A 19,844-nucleotide genomic window follows, 5' to 3' on the forward strand; every position below is an offset into this window, starting at 1 on the left:
CCAATTCGTTTTTATTGTATTGCTCTTTTGTCAACCATTCAATCTCAGCTTATATAACATATTCGCTGATACTTTCTGGTAAAAGGTATGCTGTGCTGATTACATTAAGTTGGCCCGGGAAGCAATGTAGACAATAATTTGATTTACTTGATAACAATCACACTGTTGTATTGAAATTCGAATTCTGCAAAAAGTTCGTAAATATGCTTATTAAGAAGTTTACATCACCTCGTGCGGTACCATGAACGAACGGGGATTTATGGGTGCTTGTTTAGCAAGGACTAAGCTCCGACTACTATGTACTCTTGTTGGATACAACTGAAAACTTGTACCTGCAATGTCATGCACTGTCTATCAGGATAAATACAGCAAGAGTGCCTATCTTGATTTTTTTTTTGCTCACTTAAGTTTCACAAATTGAAAATCGATCCCTTAAGTGCCATCAACAATTTGCTTTGTTGGTTATTTTATGTGGCATCGCCGATGCTGATATAGATAATTTTTGTAAATTTTTTTATATCTCTTCTCCTTTTTTTCTTTGCTTTTTTTTTTTTTTAGTGCTGGGGAGGGCCTTCACGGAAAGGCCTTGCCGGGCGTTGGGGAAGGCCTTTGCAACCACGCCGGTTGCCGGCCAGGGTGTGAAGGCCTTCGCAAGACTGGGCTAGGGCCGCCTCATCGACGGCTAGCGATGGTTTCGCCTAGGGCCTTTGTAGCCCTGTTAGCCAAAGCCAAGGTGGCCCTCGCCTATTTTGGGTGAGGCCTTTGCGGCCGGTGACCCTCGTCGGCACTGAAAAAACAGGTCAAAAAAAAAGGGAAAAGAAAAAATAAAAAAAGAAAAAAATTATAAAAAAAATCCGCGTAGGACGATTTGTTAGAAATGACACTTAAATGATCGATTTTACTTCCAATGTATTATGACACTTAAGTATGCTTTATACGAAAGTAAGTTCTAATGACACTCTTGCTGCTGTTGTTCTCATCCCGTGTCTATCTATCAAACTAGAAGCTCGTGAGCATGATAGCACCGAAAGCCTGAAAGGAGATCAGCTGGTTAATGCATCCTGTGAGAGCTTTACCAATTGTTTGATGAAACTCCAAGACGAGTGAACAAGCGCAAGGCCAGTAAGGACATTTCCATATGTTTCTGAGAATGCAATTTTGGAGGATTAAAAGGCGAATAAAATGTTCTGTACAGTTTTCACGGTTCTGCAGAAGAACAGCTCAGTCCTACCCTACTCCTCCTTCCTTTTCAACATTTTCGCGCTCTTTATTGCCTCAACGATTCTCAATTTCCACTCTCTCTCTCTCTCCTCGCGCCCTCGTTTTCGACCGTCCCTCCGACGACGGAACGCGTCATCCATCCATCGTCGCCTTCGTCAGTCAGGCGAGCACCAGCAGTTCCACGATCCTCAGCGCGGTGTCGCACAGCAGCCTGAACACCTTGTTCCGTCGCGACATCATCATCTGGTCGCCGCCCCCGGCCTCCATCCTGAACCCTTCCTCGCACGACTCCGCGTCCGCGATCGCCGCCCTCACCCACGGCCTCAGGCCGCCGTAGTCCCCCGCGCTCGCGGCGGCGATCGACGCCTCCACCTGCTCCACCACGTCCGCGTACTGGTCGGCGCACTCGCTGAGGCACTGCTCCACCGCCGGGCCCAAGCTCCCCCCGCCGCCGCCGAGCATCCGGCCGATGAAGGGGGCGGTGTCCGTCGCGTTCGCGGCGGCGAGGCCGAGCGCGACCGCCGTGAGCCCGGCCGTGTCCGCCCCCTCGCTCCTCGGATCGGACCGGAGCGCGGATTCGCAGAAGCCCCTGCGAGGTACGTGCTCGCAGACTTGAGAGATCAAATCGGAGCCACTCGTTTGTGCATCCATCGAGAGAGCTAGGGTCATTAAGATGGAGAGCATCGTGATCATCGACCTGTTCATTGTTTGTCTCCTTTATCTTCTTCTTCTTCAATTGGATTAATTCTGTCGTCGTTCATCGCCGCTTGCGCCGATCTGTGATTTTTAATGGAGTGGTTGGCGGTTAAATCTGTTTCGATGAATGTCCGAGTCCTGATCATCGTCGGATTGAAGAGATAGTTAAGAGAGGCCGTTTCAAACAAGAAAAGAGAACCGTCTCGCCATAGAAAGCTACGCTTCGCCATTCTCTCCTTCCTCTCTCTGTGTGCGTTGCGTTTGTTGAGGAAGCTTCGAAACCTTCAACCCGAATGCTGCAACTCACATCGCAAATACAAACGAATTCTCTAAACTTTTACGAACAATTCTTCTTCTTTTATTTTATTTTTTTGGTTATGAAAAAGAAGTCAAGCCGATTACAAAAACTTAAAATCTGTGTTCCCTATTTTATTACATAATAACACATGAAGTGACGTAACGAAAAGAAATTAGTATCCAAGCACTTATCGATTCTAATGTGACGTACAATTTAACTACTCCTTAAACAGTTACTCATACCCAATTTCTATCGTACATAAACTGAGACGATGACCGGATCTATGCACTATTTAAATTTATTTAAACAGAAGTTAGTACATCTAAATATCTTTAAAGAGTTCCATGGATAATGATATGCACCTCGGGATTGCACATTCATTTCAACTTTAGTAGTGTCAATCTGTATGGGCGATTCAATAAGAGCGTATCATGTCACTTTGAAAATCAATTTTGTAGTTATATGCTCAACATCTCCACCATCGCTCTTTAGCAAGAGCAACAAAAACCAAATAAAAAAACAAAATGAATTGGGGAGGTTAGTTTATTGGCTTTTAGATTATACATAAAAAAAGTTCAAAGACATGATAGTCTCGAGGTAAACGTGTGGCAATAAAGATTGATCTTATGAAGGCTTATAACATGGTAAAATGGGATGCAGTTCTTGGGGTTCTTAAAGCTATAAATACACCTCAATACTTGGTTGATTTGATATCCGAGTGCATCACTGCACCGAGGTTCTCAGTGAACTTCAATGGCGAATAGGTCGGCTATTTTAATAGTACTAATGGACTACGCCAAGGTGATCCTCTTTCGTCGTACTTGTTTGTCCTGGTCATGGAACTTCTTAATCGAATTATTAGTGCGAAAGTCGCTGTCTCTGCTTTCAAGTATCATTGGCGTTGCAAAACACAACGGATTACTCACTTATGCTTTGCAGACGATTTGTTCTTATTTGTTCATGGAGATGTAGATTCCATTCTTTGCCTTATGGATGCCCTCGACGAATTTGCAGTTCTCACTGGACTAAGGTTTAACCCTGACAAATGCCAAATATTTTTCTGTGGGTTAAATGAAGATGAGAAGCTCCTTATACTGGACCACACACCTTTTTCCACAGGTACCCTCCCTATCAGATACTTGAGTGTTCCCCTTGTTACAAGAAGATTTACTCACACAGACTGTAAGAGTCTTATTGACAGGATCTTTAAAAAAATTGAAAGTTGGGGCATGAAGCATATGAGTTATGCAGGGCATCTACAATTAGCCAAATCGGTCTTCATCTCCATCTACACCTATTGGATGCAAATGTTCTTACTCCCAAAACAAACAGTATACGAGGTTGAGAAGAGGATCCGTCAATTTCTATGGGCAGGTAATACAGCGAATCATGGATAGCACAAGGTGGCATGGCAGGTAGTTTGTTCACCTAAAAGGGAATGAGGATTAGGATTGCTCGATCTTAAATTATATAACAAAGTATTGTTAGGCCGCGTGCTGTAGAACCTCATCAATTGTCCATCCTCTTCCCCTTAGAGTATATGGGTTCACAACACCAAATGCAGAGGCACTTCAATTATGCATGTCAACATTACGGGCAGCATGGCTTAAAGTTGGCGATATCTCCTTAAATTACGACATGTTTTAACCTCGGTTATCCATAGCTTAAGGTACATTGTTGCCGAGAAATTTATGATGAACTCGGACATGCGGGACCGGTTGTGGAGTAGTATGACCTAATCGGACCGGTATTAGCAAACACAATTTTATTGGCTGGCTCGTTTGCGAAAGCAGACTACGACAGCGAAATTGGCGTCCAATGGATGACCTCAATTGATATCCAGTGTAACTTCGTAAGGCGGTATAGAAGACAGAACACATTTATTCTTCCAGTGTGAGCGGATAAGCAGCTTATGGCGCAATATCTTTGCACAATAAGGGATTAGGCATCCTTTGAGAGGATGGAATGAGGAACTTCAATGGATGATTAGAGCAACAAAGGGTAAAGATTTGGCAGCTAGACTCCTTAAGGTATCCTTTATAGCAACCATTTATGGCATATGGATGGAGCACAACTGAAGACGGTTTCAAAACAAGTCAACTGATATTCATATTATTTTGGTCAACGTGCGTAAAAATATAAGAGGTAGAGTGAACATTAGACCTTCTCAGACAAATGTTGTATTGGCTGCTATGTGGAGACTTCCCATGTGACATTCTAAATTTCGACCCACTTGGTATTTATGAAATGCATAATTTCAATAACACACTTATAGTAAATATCGCCCAGACTTGATCACTCTTGGGACACTAATCAGTAGGGAAAGGCTAATTAGGGATCTAGATTCGTGCGACCATAGAACCTGACCATGGATTGACTTTCGACCATAAGGATTATCGAGGTGATATTTTGGGCTAATATAGACCGATCTAAAGATGGTCAGGGATCAATTTGCGAATGTGGTATAATTGGATCGCGGGTGATTCCGTCTCGCCAGAATACGAAATTTGCGAACGATCTCAAACTTATTCCAAACAATCGCGTCCTTTAGAACTAATGATTGATCCTCGCAATTACTTGACAATCGAGGTCGCCATGGCTCAAGTGAACTTAAACGTGGTTCGATTTAGTATCGACCACGGGTCGAATGTATGAATTTTCTCGAAAGCCACCCGTTAGTTTAAGATAAGCTCAAGTCGCGTTTATTTGAGTTTGGCCATTAAATAGAGACTGAGTTTGGGTGTTGAAAATTTTGAAAGTCATGACAGAGTAATTGGACGACGTCGTTATTACCGTGGTCAGCCTCGGATTTGTCCGGATTAGTCAGAAAACTGAAATTTTGACAGGAAGTGAAAAATGACCGTTTTGCCCCTGGTATTTTGTGAAGGCTAAGTATAAAAGTGGAAGGGCATTTTGGTCATTTCACCCCCACTTTAGAGATATAAATATTTGGACGATTTTGCCCCTACACTTTTTGTGAAATTCCTATTTTACCCTTGGATATTTTTTGTAAGAATTGATCTTGGCCGTTGATTTTTGGATAAGCTTGGATCTTGGCCGTTGGATGGAAAGTAGAGAGGAGGGTAGGATGGTAATTTTGGCTAGGGGTAAGTGCACCAATTATTGGTGCCACTTATTTATTTCGTTTTTCCTTTCTCTTTCTCTCTCTCCCTCTCATTCCCACGCCAAAACCCTCTCTCTCTCCCCCTTGGCCGAACCAACCCTCTCTCTTCCCCTTAGCCGTGTGTTGGCCAGAGCCGTGCCGGATCACCGCGTGCTCGCCGTCCGCCGTGCGTCCGACCGTCGGACCGCCGCGTCCTCACCGCCTTGCCGGCCCCTTGATAGGCTGTTCTTGCTTGGAAATTTCAAGTAAGTGACACCCTAATCCCTATTTAGGATATCGGGTATTAACGGGCTCGTTTAGATACGGTTTAGTGTAGTTTTAGGGGCTGTTTTGGATGATGGTTTTTATGGATGAATTTGTGGTGATTTGGTGGGTAATTAGAGGCTAAATGAGGGCTGAGTATGGTTGGTATAAGTGCTGCAAAATTCGGTTTGGTGCATAGGGTACATAATTTGGTTCGACTCTTAATTGTGTGAAATTGTGGTGTAATGCCGTGTTTGTTGTGCCATGATTTTTGTGATGAAAAATAGCATGTTATGTGATGGTTGTATGTATATTACATGGGCTGAATTGAGATGCTTGAATTGGGCGAATTTGAGTGCATTTGATTAATGTTCGAGTATGCGAACGTGTGAAATTTGAGGCGTGTGATGTGCGTGTGATCATTAAAAAGCCCTGAGGTGTGTTTACACGGGATACAGATAAAATAAGGTGTGTTGGCATGTTCGCGTGATCACTTAATCCCTGAGGCGTGTTTACGCGGGGAATTGAACCGGCCTGAGGCGTGTTTACGAGGGTCGTGATACGAATGTGGAGCCTGAGGCGTGTTTACGCGGGCTGTGGAAAGAGATTGAGAATGAGATGTGTGATGTGGCAAGTGGAAATGAGATCGGACCTGAGGCGTGTTTACGTAGGTCGCGATAGGAATGTGGAGCCTGAGGCATGTTTACGCGGGCTGTGGAAAGAGAATAAGAATGAGATAAGTGATGTGGCAAGTGAGAATGAGATCGGACCTGAGGCGTGTTTATGCGGGTCGTTGGCAAGTTTATTGAAAATGGTGTGGTGGTGCATGAATGAGTGTGAAATGCGGAGTTTGGAAATGCCATGTGTTCGACATTTGCTTTTGGGCATGAGATTAGTTTGGAAAGTTCATGTGGTTTGAAATTTGTGGATTTGAGACTAACGTGCAGATTGTGTGTACTAAGAGCCCAGGTAAGTGCATTTGTGTGCGTGTTATGTGTTTATTGAGTGATAGTGTGTTTGGACTTGTCTGGAGGTACGTGATAGCCTAAGTGGGGTTTAGGCTGTCGACTTATTGAGATTCGCCTCATAGTTGTATATTTAAACCTTTTCAGAACCCCGGCCTAGACCCTGAATCCTCCACCGCCACCGCCTCAGCGTTTTGGCATACCTATGCATACCGATCATGCAGTAGTAGAGTACCTTATAGATGATAATATGGCTTGGATTAAGCACACCACAGTAGTCTGGGTAGATGTAGGATAACTTCTTTGGCAAGCCCATACTTATACAGCCTGGTGTTTCCGGGAGGGTTTGGATGAGTTCGGACCGGTTCGTGGTTTCGATGGAGTGGGAGATTGGGACCCATCGGCTATACCTCCTCCTGATGGGGAGATGACCAGCCTCGACACTAGCCTCGCACAGTCAGGTCATCAGCCTGTACCTGCAGAACCCGAATCCACGGTGGCTGAGCCTGAGCCGGAGCCGGAAGAGTCACAAGCAGGGTACGATCCGATGGACGTGGATTTAGGTGAAGAGCCTGAGGGGGAGCCCGAAGAAGAACCTGAGAGAGAACCCGAGGAGGAATCGGAAGAAGAGCTAGAGGAAGAACCCGAGGACGAGCCGCCGATTGATGTTCCAGACGATTCCGATGATGAGATTATCGAGATTGAGGCGGATTCTGAGTCTTTAGAGGAGCAGGAGGATCAGGTAGAGTCAGATTCAGGTTCTAGGGAGACTGACTCAGAGTGGACACCGTCTAGAGGTCGTAGGGGTTAGTTGGGGGTAGGGTAACCCTTTTTGAAGTGCCCCTTTTTGGAGTTAGTTTATACCCAGACTACTGGTCCCTTTTGATGTTGGTGGTGCGAACTTTAGAAGCCGATATGCGTGTATAATATGTTTATTGTAAATAGTATGTAATGTTATAAGTTTGATTTGGTAATGAATGTATATTCTTCCTATTGCCCCTTTCTAAATATTGTTTGGGTGTATGTTTGCTTCCGTTAGTGCTTTATTTCTGTGTATTTGGGGTCGGCGATATCCTGGGACGTCGCATTATTTCGACCAAGCTTGGGGTGTCGCGCGCTCGTCGGGGTTCGGGGCGTGATATCCCACCTCCATCTTCTTGAGCTATTAGCACTATTTGTAATGCTGGGGGATACCCCTAAGCTGCTGTACTTCATTCGCTCTATAATACTGACATTTTACACTAAAAAAAAAAATGATAGCCTGGAGTCATGTTATTTTTGCATAACGAAGTGAAGTTATAATTATCAATCGTGACAAAAGTAAATGATTTAATAATCATGCATCTAGTATTTTAGTAAATCAACCATCCATCATATGGTGTTTTACTCATTTACTTTTTTTTGGTAAATTAAAAATTCATACTATGTTCTTTAATTCAGTATGGGGAAATGCTCTTTTTTTTGCAGTTGTTAAAACATTAAGAAAAACTAAAGTTAATTTTAAAGAACAACATGGTTTAGAAATGTCTTCCCTCTAAACTAATTCGCAAATAAATCCACCGACTGAGCCCAGATGTATATAATATCTCATTATCAGAGCACAAGTATCAAAGTTAAGTATCAAGTGTCCTATGCTTTATGTTGGAAAAGTCTTTTGATGAATTAGTTTATCATAAACCTATTACAGTGATACCAATTTAATCCTGAATTTTTCAATTGAACCAATTTATTCCTGAACATTTTCATATTGATACCAATTCAGTCATCCGATCAATTTAGGCCGGAAATCGCTGACATGGACGCCGACTGACCGTCCTATGTCGCATGGCTAACGCTAACGTGGATATTTCTAAATATTTTTAATTATTTTTTTCCCTTTTTTTTTCCTTTTCGTTTTCTTTTTGCCAATGGCCAATGACCAGCCTTCAGCCACAAGCGAGGGTTGGCCTCATTGGGTTATGCCTGGGTGAGGATGAGTGTTGGCAAGGCCTCCCTTGCTAGATCTAGCAAGGCCGACCCTCGCCCAGGCTAAGCGACCTCGCTTGGGCAAGGGTGACACCTTGCGAGCCCCATCGTCTTCCTGGTCGTCTGATTTTCCCGCCTCTCTCTCTCTCTCTCTCTCTCTCTCTCTCTCTCTCTATGCTTTCCAGATAGAGAAACCAACAATCGAAGACGACGATGAAGTTCAAGGCGTTTCTTATGGACAACGGCGTGGCTCTCCTTGAGAAGCAGTTCTTGCCCAGGCTGGGGTGAGGCACCTCTGGTGAGGGGGGCTCGCCCAAGCACGACTTGGCGAGGCCGACCCTCACTGGCCATGGCCTGTGGCTGGCGACTGGGCACCGGCAAAAAGAAAAGGGTAAGAAAATGACAAGGAAAAAAAATTCAACAATTTTTTTAAAAATTATTTTAAAATTTCAATGTCAGCGTCGACCGTGCCACGTAGGATGGCTGGCGCCCACGTCTGTGATTTTCTGCCTAAACCGGCCTGACTGAATTGGTATCAATGTGAAAGTGTTTATTACTAAATTGATTCAATTGAAAAGTTTATAACTGAATTGGTTCCAATGCAATAGGTTAAAACTTTTTTGGTACTTTTCCCTAAATTAGTTTGCTCTTTTGTTGAGGGGCTTGGACATGGAAGCTCGACTATCTGGAGGGCTATAAAACACCCTACAAATATCATGAATATGATAAGTTCGACTTCAGTTCTTAAGTTGGAAATCCTTTGAAGCCTCGATGAGCCAACCCGCTAGATAAATAAGCTTGTTTATTCATTTCTTGTGATCATTTGAGTAATGACAGAATATATCAATTTAATCAACACTGTGCTGGAACCAAATTCGTTATACTTTGCACATTTGCAAATTGGGACATGGGGTCACATTTGCATCATTTCTTCAACTTATTATTATTTTTTTTGGCCACTGAAATTCATAATTCATTAAATGAAAAGTGAATTTCGGTCTTGGAGGTTTTGCATCAAAAGTGAATAATTCATAGCTCATACAATACTTATCCTCAAGATATATGCAACCGATGGATCAATAATGAGTATATGTACAATGGTCAACTATTCGCAAGGATCGAATGAACGCTAGTTTTGACATCATATTTGCAGGTAGGAAAAAAGTCCTCGCAGGAGTCATTAGGGAGGAGCTGTTGGTTGTTTGTTTGTAAAACAAACAAAATAGTGCTTTTTTCCTTTGTCCCATATAGAAAAGTTTTGAGAAGGTGGACCATTTTATATGTGTAAGTGTCTTCTTCAATGTTAAAATGAAGACAATGGGATATGGACTAGACTTCTCAATACCCGCGTGCGGGTGCGCGATTTTGGCACACTTTAGCACTGATCCTCGTTTATTATTTTTATTTATTAAATTTCGAATTTATTATTATAAAATAACAATTTTATCTTATTACTGTTCGCAATAGAGTTGCGGTTATTTTTTTATTAATTAATTTCGAAATTTATTATTTAACCTAACGGTTATTAGGCGTTCTTACAACCTTTGAAAGAATTGTGTGCCTTCGGACATAACTACTTCACCTTTGGAAGGTTATGTCTTTTCGGACATAACTCCTTTAATGTTGAAAGGATGTATTTGTTTAAAGATTATTTTTCAAAATTATAAAATTCGGATTAATAAAAATGATTAAAAAATATTATTCTTTTATTTTATTATTATTTTATTCCGAATTTTCATATATCCTTTTTCAACGTGACTTTTGATTTCGTACCAATTCACTATACATCTTTTTTATAAAGGGACGCCTTTGTTCGAAATGGTGTGATTAGTGAGTCAGTTTTACATGGTTGAGTATAAAGTCTCTTCATTCAGATTTTTAGATACTTTTTCATTCCGAAAAACTGCAGCCATGAGAGAGACCCTAGAGATATACCAAAATTGCTATTCGGTATTCTCAATCGAGACTTTGTTGTATCCCGGAGGAAATTTGCCGATGACCATTAGTAACTTCGTGGGGCAAATAATTCCTTAAAGAAAGTGATATCACGCCTTAAAGTCTGACTTCGTTATTCATCCCGTTTGAAGTTGAAGTTTCTTTTCTTCTACAATTCGAAGGAGCATATTTTCTCCAATAGGAGCAACCTATCTTGTTCAATGCTGATCATCCGATTGATCCAATCTTGGAAATCGCCATCCTAGTTTGCTCGCGTGATTCCGGCAGACTCCGGCCAGGTCGTGTCACCATTAGAAACCAGCGGACTATCCGTATAAGGAAGAGGTCCACCATAGCTGCTGATGAAGGGCTTCCCGTTTGCTCGTTGAATCTCCTGGTAAACAATCGTACAAGGCGTCAATGAGGATTGTGGACGAGTTGTTGTCGACGAAAGGAATTGTGCTTACATGTTCATCAGTCTCGTGGTGAACAGCGATAGAAGGCGGGAACGAGGCTGAATAACCCAAACTGCTGATTCAAACTATTATAGGCAGCTTTTCCATCCGTTTTGCTCGAGCTGCTCTTCATTTCGAACGAGAAGAGTCGTCCGGAACCAACTTGCTCGCCTTGCGAATTCTTGATCTCCACCTTATTTTGGCCTTTCCACATCCCCTAGCCAGCTGTCCATTGAACCCTCGATTTGATCTTCTTCAATGTCGTGAAATGGTTGAACATCTTCCATGGCTCCTCTTAATAGATATCGCGCTTGGGAATAAGATCGGACGGTATCCGCATTCCTTTCACCTTCTCCACCAAATAGAGGTAGTGTTCCTCGCCGGTAGGTGCAAAACAAAAGCCTAGATACATGGTGTTGAATCCGAACACTCCTTTTCTACAATCTCTCGCCAAAATAGTATCAATGACTTTCTCTTATCTCTTTTCATAGTGCTTTGATGTATTATATTTATATGCGTCCCGACTTGCCATATTTATGAATCTATCTATAACTTCTTGAGATGAAAGAGATGTAGATAATCATCTCAATCTTTTGTAAATAAGACCATTTTATGAACCTATCTAATTCGAGCCGTTGCTTCAAAATTGTATTTTGCTATTATCTTATTATGTTAAATCTAGATATAATTTGAACACATTTCTAAAATTCCAGCTTAACACAACAGGACACATATGACATATAAATATATAAATTGGTTTTTAGACGTATAAATCAATTTGATGTGATAAAAAAAGAAAACAAAAAATATACATGTACACACACATATTTTTAAATTACATAAAATTCGACAAGTTTCACAATTCAAACCACTTTGATCTTTAAAAATAGAGATTTCAATATCCAAATTTTGGTCAACAATACTCGTTTGCTGTGTCGAACATGCGTCATAATTTTTGCACGACAAATATGTTAGTCAAAAGGAAATTCCTCAATAACAATTCAAAAGCAACTAAAGAGTATCCTCGAAACTTGATATTTAGGCCATGTGCAAGTATTTTAACTCAAAGTAAACTCAACAAGCACATTCGTCTTCCTAGCTCAAAACTTAATGTCGAATCATTACACTTAAGTATTCTCTTGGGCCCAATCCCAAGAGCTCAAATTTACATATCTTCGATAATTATCTGATATGTATGGGACAGAGAGAAAAAACACTCAATGGGAATTACTCAGGTGAAGAGTCCCGGACACCCATTGATATTAAAAAAAAAAAAAACATAAGCCAAGTACAAATAAAGTGCTAAAGGAAGCTATATTTTAAAAAAAGTACAAGTTATCTATGTTACACTAGACTGATTTATATCACAGTGCAATTACATATATGAATGTAAATAATGCAAAGGAATCCAAAACTATCTTTGAAATCTGAATGATTTACAAAGTAATGATCTAAATTTACATATATATCAAATGGCCTAGAATCTGGGGATTATAAATGGAGAAAATATTATATAGAAGATGAAATCTAAGAACTGGATCTAGGAATTTGTAATAAAAAGAAAAGAATAACAAAGATGTATGTAATTTTTAATTTTCGTTCTAAGTATTCAAAATATCTAATATATTGAGAAAATAGATAAAGGATCTCAGATATATCTCTAGATCTAGCAACAGAGAAAATATATTTTAATATAAAAGTGCAGATTTCTACACAGAAAACTATTAAATAAATAAAATTAAATAAAAGCGCGAGCATTATAAATAATAAAGAAACCGTAAGCAATATATAGAATGAGAAGAAGAATTGCTAGAACTTCTAAACCAACCATGTAGGTGGTATTGTTATGCAAGAATGAAAAGGGCAAAACGGTAATAAGAAGTAAGGATATATAACAAATGCAGAGAATTGCTTTAAAGTAGAGTACAAACCATCCATAGGCGGTTCGACCTACCGTTTGTGGGATACGTAAACGTAAATGTATGGAAGAAATTAAAAGAGAATAACTGTTATATAAATAGTATGGAAAGATTACAACAACAGTATTGAAGGATTGCAACTAAAAATGCAAATATTGAAGTACAAGTGCAAAGTTTATAAAAACCTTTGTATTCTCAGATCATGAGTAAGATCTGGAATATAAGGTGATTCAGGGATCTAGGAAGTAATGGAACTTACTGCTTATGGAAAGGTTATGAGATGTATGATCTCTTATTTCCTCGAAGAAGGTTTGGAAAGATCTGGAGAAACTAGAGAGATTTGGAATTCTGAGAGAAAGGGTCTGAGAAAATTCTGCCCTCTCAAGGGAGTGAGGTATGATTATGTAAGCAGGCTGGGTTCCTGTAGAAATAGTTTACGGGTAGTACTGTGGTAAATAGTAGTAAGTGCACAGTGTTACAGTGAACAGTGAACGGACATAATTATGAAAATTTGAAAAAGGAAAAGACTGACAGACTCCTTTCGGTTTAGAAATTATGATGAGTTATGAAAATAGTAGGAGTCTTTCGGCGCCTTTCACCTAGGAGAATCTGGAGAGATCTTCTACTGGTTCAGGCTCTTCTTCTTCTTCTTCATCCTTCACACTTGCCCAACGAATGGGGGCTATTCCTGGGATGCCATAACAATCATCTTCGTTGGAATTGCCGCTGTGATGGGAATGAGAAGAACTAGAATCTTCAATTTGAGAAAGGGCCTGTTTGAACATTCCTGCTAACTGCTGATGAGATTTAGTAGATGCTAATTTGGACAATACAAACCCTTTATCATGCAGGAATGGAGTTATATCCATATATATATATAATAAAAGTAATTGAAGTTTGTGGCTAAAAGCCATAGCCTTCAATTGTTTTAAGTTTTCTACTAAAGTATTTGAACTAGTTGAGAGTTTTTATAATTTGGACATTTTTTGTTTGTGACTTGAACTTGTTAAGTTCTATAACTGTTAAGTTAGTTCTTTTAAAGAATCTAAGGATGTCAAAACATCATAAAATAATGATATAATAGCACATATACTCAAATTGTAATGGGTATTTCTTAAAACTATGGGTAACCTTGCTCAATGTCATGTGCAACCAACATTCAAATTCTCAACTAGGATAAATAATATACGACTTTCAGGAACGTAAATGAGTTGTTTCATAACTATATTGTTTCGAATATTGGTTTAATTTGAACATATCAAATTCATTCATCGGGAAAATTGTCTAAAAAATCCTAAACCTTTTGCATTTGTGCCAATTTAGTCCATCCGACCAATTTTGGCTGGTTGGTGCTGACGTGAACGATGACCAACGTCGGCCATCTGGCCAACGCTGACATAGCAATTTTTAAAAATATTTTAATATTTTTTTCGAATTTTTATTACTTTTTTTCCTTTTTTCTTTTTTTTTTTCTGCCCTTCTTCTCTCTAGCTGGTGAGATCGACCTCACCAGCCTCTAGCAAAGCTCACCCCCTCCGGCCACTGGTGAGGGCGGGGCTCGACCTCGCCTACTAGTGACGGGATGTGGTCGAGCCTCACTGGCCCTCACCTTTGGCTGGTCCGGCGACCGACCAGAGAGAAGAAGGGTAGAAAAAAAAGGAAAAATATTAAAATATTAAAAAAATTGCCACGTCAGTGCCGGTCAACCAAAATTAGTCAGATGGATTGAATTGGCACAAATGCAAAAGGTTTAGGACTGATTTGGAAAAATTGAAAAAATTTAGGACTGAAAGCAAAATTACAATAAGTTTTGGACTTTATGAACAATTTTCCATTCATTCATATGGGCAAAAGGACACCAGAAGTGCCACAACTTGTGTACGGAGATCACTTTGGTGTCATAACTTTTTTTCGGAACACTTTGGTGTCAACTTTTTTGAAAAATGATCATTTTAGTGTCAATACTGACGTGGCTCGCCGGAAATCCGATGTGGCGCTGACATGGCTCGCCGGAGAGGTCCAGTCAGCATTAAAAATAAAAAACGACGTCGTTTAGCCCGCTGACGTATACTTTTTTAGAAATTTCTTTTTAAATTATATAGAAAAAAAAAAAAACGTTGCAGCAGCGGCGGCGAGGGAGCCCTCGCCGCTGCTGTCGCCAACCCACCGCCGCTGGGAAGGGCTGGCGGTGGTGGGCGGAGTGGTTGGCGAGGATCGCCGGCCCCTAGCCGAGGCCCGGCGACCCTCGCCCAGACCCAGTGAGGGCCGGATCCGGCGAGGCGAGACCTCGCCGTCGCCTAGGTTGTGACGGCGAGGTCTCGCCTCGCTCAGCAAAGGCGAGGTCTCGCCTCGCCCAGCAAAGGTGAGGCCAGATCTCGCCGTCGCCTAGGTCGCGACGGCGAGGTCTCGCCTCGCCGGATCCGGCCCTCTCCGACCGCTCCACCCACCACCGCCGGCCCTTCCCGGCGGTGGTGGGTTGGCGGCAGCAGCGGCAAGGGCTCCCTCACCGCTGCTGCAACGTTTTTTTTTTTTAATCAAAAAATTAAAAAATTCGAAAAAGGCACCTAATTTCCAAAAAAACCACATAATTTCCACGTGTACAAGTCATATCATTTTTTTAAAAATATAAATGCCAGGTCAGCTTTTTGGCCAGAATTTTGGTCGGAGTCACTAAAATGATCTATTTTCCTTCGACTTGGCACCAAAGTGATCCGAAAAAAAGTTATAACACCAAAGTGATCTCCGCATACAAGTTATGGCACTTCTTGTGTCCTTTTGCCCATTCATATGTGTCAAATTTTTGAAACTCCAAAAAACGAAACTTTGATCAAACAAGTTCCAACATGCAAACATTTAGAAATGTTTACACGAATATGAACATTTCTAATTGTATCTAAACTTATCGTGTTGATAAGACTATAGTGTTAATCTATTTATCTAAAATATCTAAACATGTCATAAACAGGCTAAAAAGGTGAACTCGCGATCAATACATTAATTATTTGTGTATAAACCGGTCAAGTCGTTTACAATATAAAACATAATTAAGCTCAATCGAAATATGCTTAACTATATGTATTTAACAAAAGGATCTAAAATTGCCAAGCTTTCAAACAATCTATACGAGCTTTGTTAATTTTCGTGAGAGTATTACATGATGTACATACTGCTTACACAGACATTACAACAGCAACAGGCCTTTCCTATAAGCGTCATCTCCTAAAAAACAGAAAGAAAAAGGACTAAGATTAAAAAAAGAAATTACATAAAAGCAAAAAGGAAAGAGCAAAAAGTAAAAATAAAAATATAAAAAAAGGAACACTTTTTGCCCGACTAGATACTCCAGATCCTTTTCAAGGACAGGATCCGATAACCCGGGGACTTGGACCGATTTCGTTCGGGCAAACCCATTTTCTCCAACTCCTTATGTCTCTCCTCCATCGGCGGCGGCGGCGGCGGCGGCGGCGGCTCTTCCACCGTTATTTCCTCTAACTCAACCGCCTTTCTCGGCGGTGGCGGCGAAGAACAAGAACCACAACAAGACGGCAACGACATCGGTGACAGAGACAAGGACGAACTCATGCTCGTCTCATCCTCGGAAACCTCAATTAACCAAACCGCCCCCTGTGCCGCGGCAGCGGCGCCGACGTCCTCCGGTGGAGCCACCTCCGTAGCTGCCTGAACGTCCTCCTGGACCGGCGCTCTGCAGAGCGGGCAGCTCGAGTGGGACTCGAACCACGTGTCGATGCAGTCTGCGTGGAAGACGTGCTCGCACTCGGGCAAACGACGGCCCGTCTCGCCGTCCTCGAAGTCCGACAGGCAAACGGCGCACTCGACCAACTGGCCAACGTCGCCGTTCCCGGAGCCCGCAAAAGTGAAGACGGAGAGGGACTTGAGGACGGACACGTCGAGGCCGCTGCCGCCGCCACCGCCGCCGGAGGACGAGTTGGCGGCTGCCGGAGCGGAGCGGCGGCGCTGGCGGACACGGCGGCGGCGGGGGATGGACCAGCGGGCGTAGCTGTGGAAGCCGAGGATGGCGAAGACGGCGACGAAGAGGACGACCACGGTGCAGAGCATTATCTTGCCGTTGAGGGCGTAGTGGCTGGCGCGGGCGGCGGCGGCGGCGGAAGAGGCGGAGGCGCTCGCCGTTGGGGTAGCGGAGCCGTCCAAGTTGTCCATACGATAGAGAGAAACAGAGAGAGGTGAAGGTGAAGGTGAAGGTGGAGGTGGAGATTTTTGAAGGGAGGGTTTTAATGGAGGGAGGGAAGGAGGGAAAAAGGAGAGGAAGGTTCCTTCCTGTGTGCTGCTGCTGTTGGTGGTGGACACCGTTCAATCTCTGAGGGACTTGCACAGGTGGCGCGCTCTTTTTACTGCCTTCCTTCCCTCCTTTTTTAGGTCAATCGTGCTCCCCTAACCATGCGTAATGCACAGTTCTTATTTAAAGAAAGGTAATGTTACCGCATATAAAAGTAGATTTAAGAGCAATGGCCTTTTGATCTTTTGATATGTGCAGACGGCTCGAACCTAGAACGGTCTGCATAAGTAATTTGCAAAATTCATACAGACGAGATCTTTTTGCTCCGATTTTAGCTACGTCGTCATGCTTGACGTCGACCATACATGAAATGCCTGTGATTTGTCAATATCAAATCGCAAGTGGATTTGTATGTCTCGTACTCATAACATGGGCAGTAATGTGCAAAAAGAAAAGGCTAGACACTCGTGTATTATAGAGTGATCTGCTATGAAACTCAAAGCACATTTTCCATTGTAATTATGTTACTGTAATTATGAATGTAACGGCTCTATTTGTTTTACGGAAAATAAACGATTTCGAAAAGCATTTTTCTAAGAACGATTGGAAAGTATCATCGTCGTCCACAAAAATATTTAAATATAAATTGTCGTCGATAATAAAAATATTTTTCTATTAATTAATTATTTTAAGTGATGCAAGCGATTTTTTAAAAGAAAATATTTTTCTAATCATTTATTTTTTTGCGAAATAAATGGAGCTTAACTTGCATAATGGTTATTAGTACTACTAGTGCTACACGAGAGGATCAAAGAAGCAACTAGGTGAGGGAATGAAACTATCTGCGCTGCTGAATGTACTTATACAGCTACAGATAGAATTAGGACCGTGTCGCCCAAATGTGATTGAGAAAGAGCTGATGCGAGAATCAACTCTTCCTGGACATCTATCGCTCAAATATTGTATTAGGCGACAGGAACAACACATCGGGCACAGGCGCTAATGGAGGCAAACCCATGGGAAGTTAGGCCTGCTCTGTTTCCTTTCTTGTTTTGTCAAACATGGCTTCCCGCTGGAGAAGTCTCTTTCTTCCTAGGGCAGAAATTGATGGGAATGATCGATGGGCACATCTCTTGAAGGCCATATATATCAGGTCATCGATGGGCTAACTGTCGAATGCAAGTCTCGTTCAAATGGGATCACGAACGAAACTAGGGAATTTAAGTAAATATGGCTCTTGGTTTGACCATCAAACGTAGTATCCTTATGATTTTTGACTCGGGTTGTATGCTACGAGTTAGAGAGTGCACATATATCTTATGGTTCGTGTCGGGTCTTGACCCAATCCAACCCATTGACACACCTAGTTTGGCCTGTGGGGAAACTATCATGGAAGTTAGATATAGAGAATATCACACCCTAAAACCTACCGGGATGGGGGATGACATGGCCGTCCTTCCATCTGAAGGACGCAGCCTCAAACCACAACAATAAATCCAACTCCCAAAAGTCCCCACGACATAGCTCTCGTTCTATTGGCTACTAACCAAGGAACCTGTTCGATCAAAAAAAAAAAAACCAAAGAACCTGAAAAGATCAGGGAAGAAAGGAGTGTGAACAATTACAGCTCAGTAAGTAGTGCTTATATTTTCTAAGCAGATCAAGCACCCACTATGCATATACATATAAGTATAGAGTAACACCAGAACTTCATAAGCCAAACTCATGGTGTAAAATACATATTGAATCACATAGGAATTGTTTCATTTCAACAAGACTTTATACAATTTAGAAAAATACTCATTTAAATCATCATAAATATTAATGGTCAAGTCCATTGATCAATCTCTATTAAAAATCACGTTAATGGTTTATTCCATTGACTAATCTCAAATCACAAATCAATGGTCTATTCCATTAACGAATCTCATATTACATCACACGTCGATTGTGCATTTCATCGACCAATCTACTGCTCAATATCAAACCACGGTCATGACACAAAGTCTTGTGATAAGGCTACCAAGATTCTCCCTTAGCATGGTCTCCACCTACAAAACCGGTGGCTCGGCATAGAAGGCTATCCTAAACCGGTATGCATACCCCGAAACCCCTACCTGGGTTCACAGTCAAATTGAGCATCAAACAATCATCATCAAATATCAGAAATCCAATCCAGAATACATTTCACAAACCAAACAAATAACTTTATCGCAACACGGCTCAACTGCCTAGAAATACATTTCGTAGAGCATTTCTTGAATCATTTCCGAACTCATTTCATAAACTAGTTCATAATGCAATACACATATGTATCCTTTCACAATACATTTCCAAAAATGATTCTCAAATACTAAAAAGTAGTAAATGCCTGATCCATGCTTTTATGTAATAATAATGCTATAATAACTCATACGATATTCAAATCCTTATCACTTTCAAAACATGAGTTTATAAACTCAAAAAAGAGATAGCACCACTCACTTGGGAATGTCCCAAAACCAAACAACGTAGCTAAACGCACTGATGATCTCGTAATCCTATTAAGTGAACGAGAATTGACGTCAAAACCAAGTAAAACACTATTTTAACTAACAACTCAACTAAGTTACACTTAATCGCTAACAAAACGACTCTCACGGGCCCACATATCACTCGTCCAAAGCGATTATTTAAAGCCGTCCGCAACGTGAAGCTTAAGTGCGAAACTTGATCGTGCCGTAATTCTCTCCGCTGGATCCCGTTCGAAGCGAGCTTACAGTTAAAAA

At 41.5% G+C, this 19,844-nt stretch overlaps 2 protein-coding genes across 2 annotated transcripts; both read right to left on the reverse strand.

Moving 5' to 3' along the window:
* Window positions 1–1,166: 1,166 nt before the first annotated feature.
* Window positions 1,167–2,194, reverse strand: LOC130139005 (putative invertase inhibitor). Its single transcript, XM_056314897.1, has one exon. The coding sequence runs from the start codon at window positions 1,924–1,926 to the stop codon at window positions 1,381–1,383; it is 546 nt and encodes a 181-aa protein (XP_056170872.1). The 5' UTR covers window positions 1,927–2,194; the 3' UTR covers window positions 1,167–1,380.
* A 13,856-nt stretch (window positions 2,195–16,050) lies between these two features.
* On the reverse strand, window positions 16,051–17,253 carry LOC130138981 (RING-H2 finger protein ATL64). The gene has a single exon (XM_056314815.1). It carries the CDS (start codon window positions 16,998–17,000, stop codon window positions 16,155–16,157), a length of 846 nt encoding a protein of 281 aa, XP_056170790.1. The 5' UTR covers window positions 17,001–17,253; the 3' UTR covers window positions 16,051–16,154.
* Window positions 17,254–19,844: the final 2,591 nt, after the last annotated feature.

This window comes from Syzygium oleosum, unplaced genomic scaffold, assembly GCF_021117445.2.
Source record: "Syzygium oleosum isolate NSW1041296 unplaced genomic scaffold, Sole_v2.1 Sole_v2.09, whole genome shotgun sequence".
NCBI classification, from domain to species: domain Eukaryota; kingdom Viridiplantae; phylum Streptophyta; class Magnoliopsida; order Myrtales; family Myrtaceae; genus Syzygium; species Syzygium oleosum.

Coding starts and splice junctions, on each gene's coding strand:
- LOC130139005 (XM_056314897.1), bottom strand. CDS start 1,926: ATGAACAGGTCGATGATCACGATGCTCTCCATCTTAATGACCCTAGCT.
- LOC130138981 (XM_056314815.1), bottom strand. CDS start 17,000: ATGGACAACTTGGACGGCTCCGCTACCCCAACGGCGAGCGCCTCCGCC.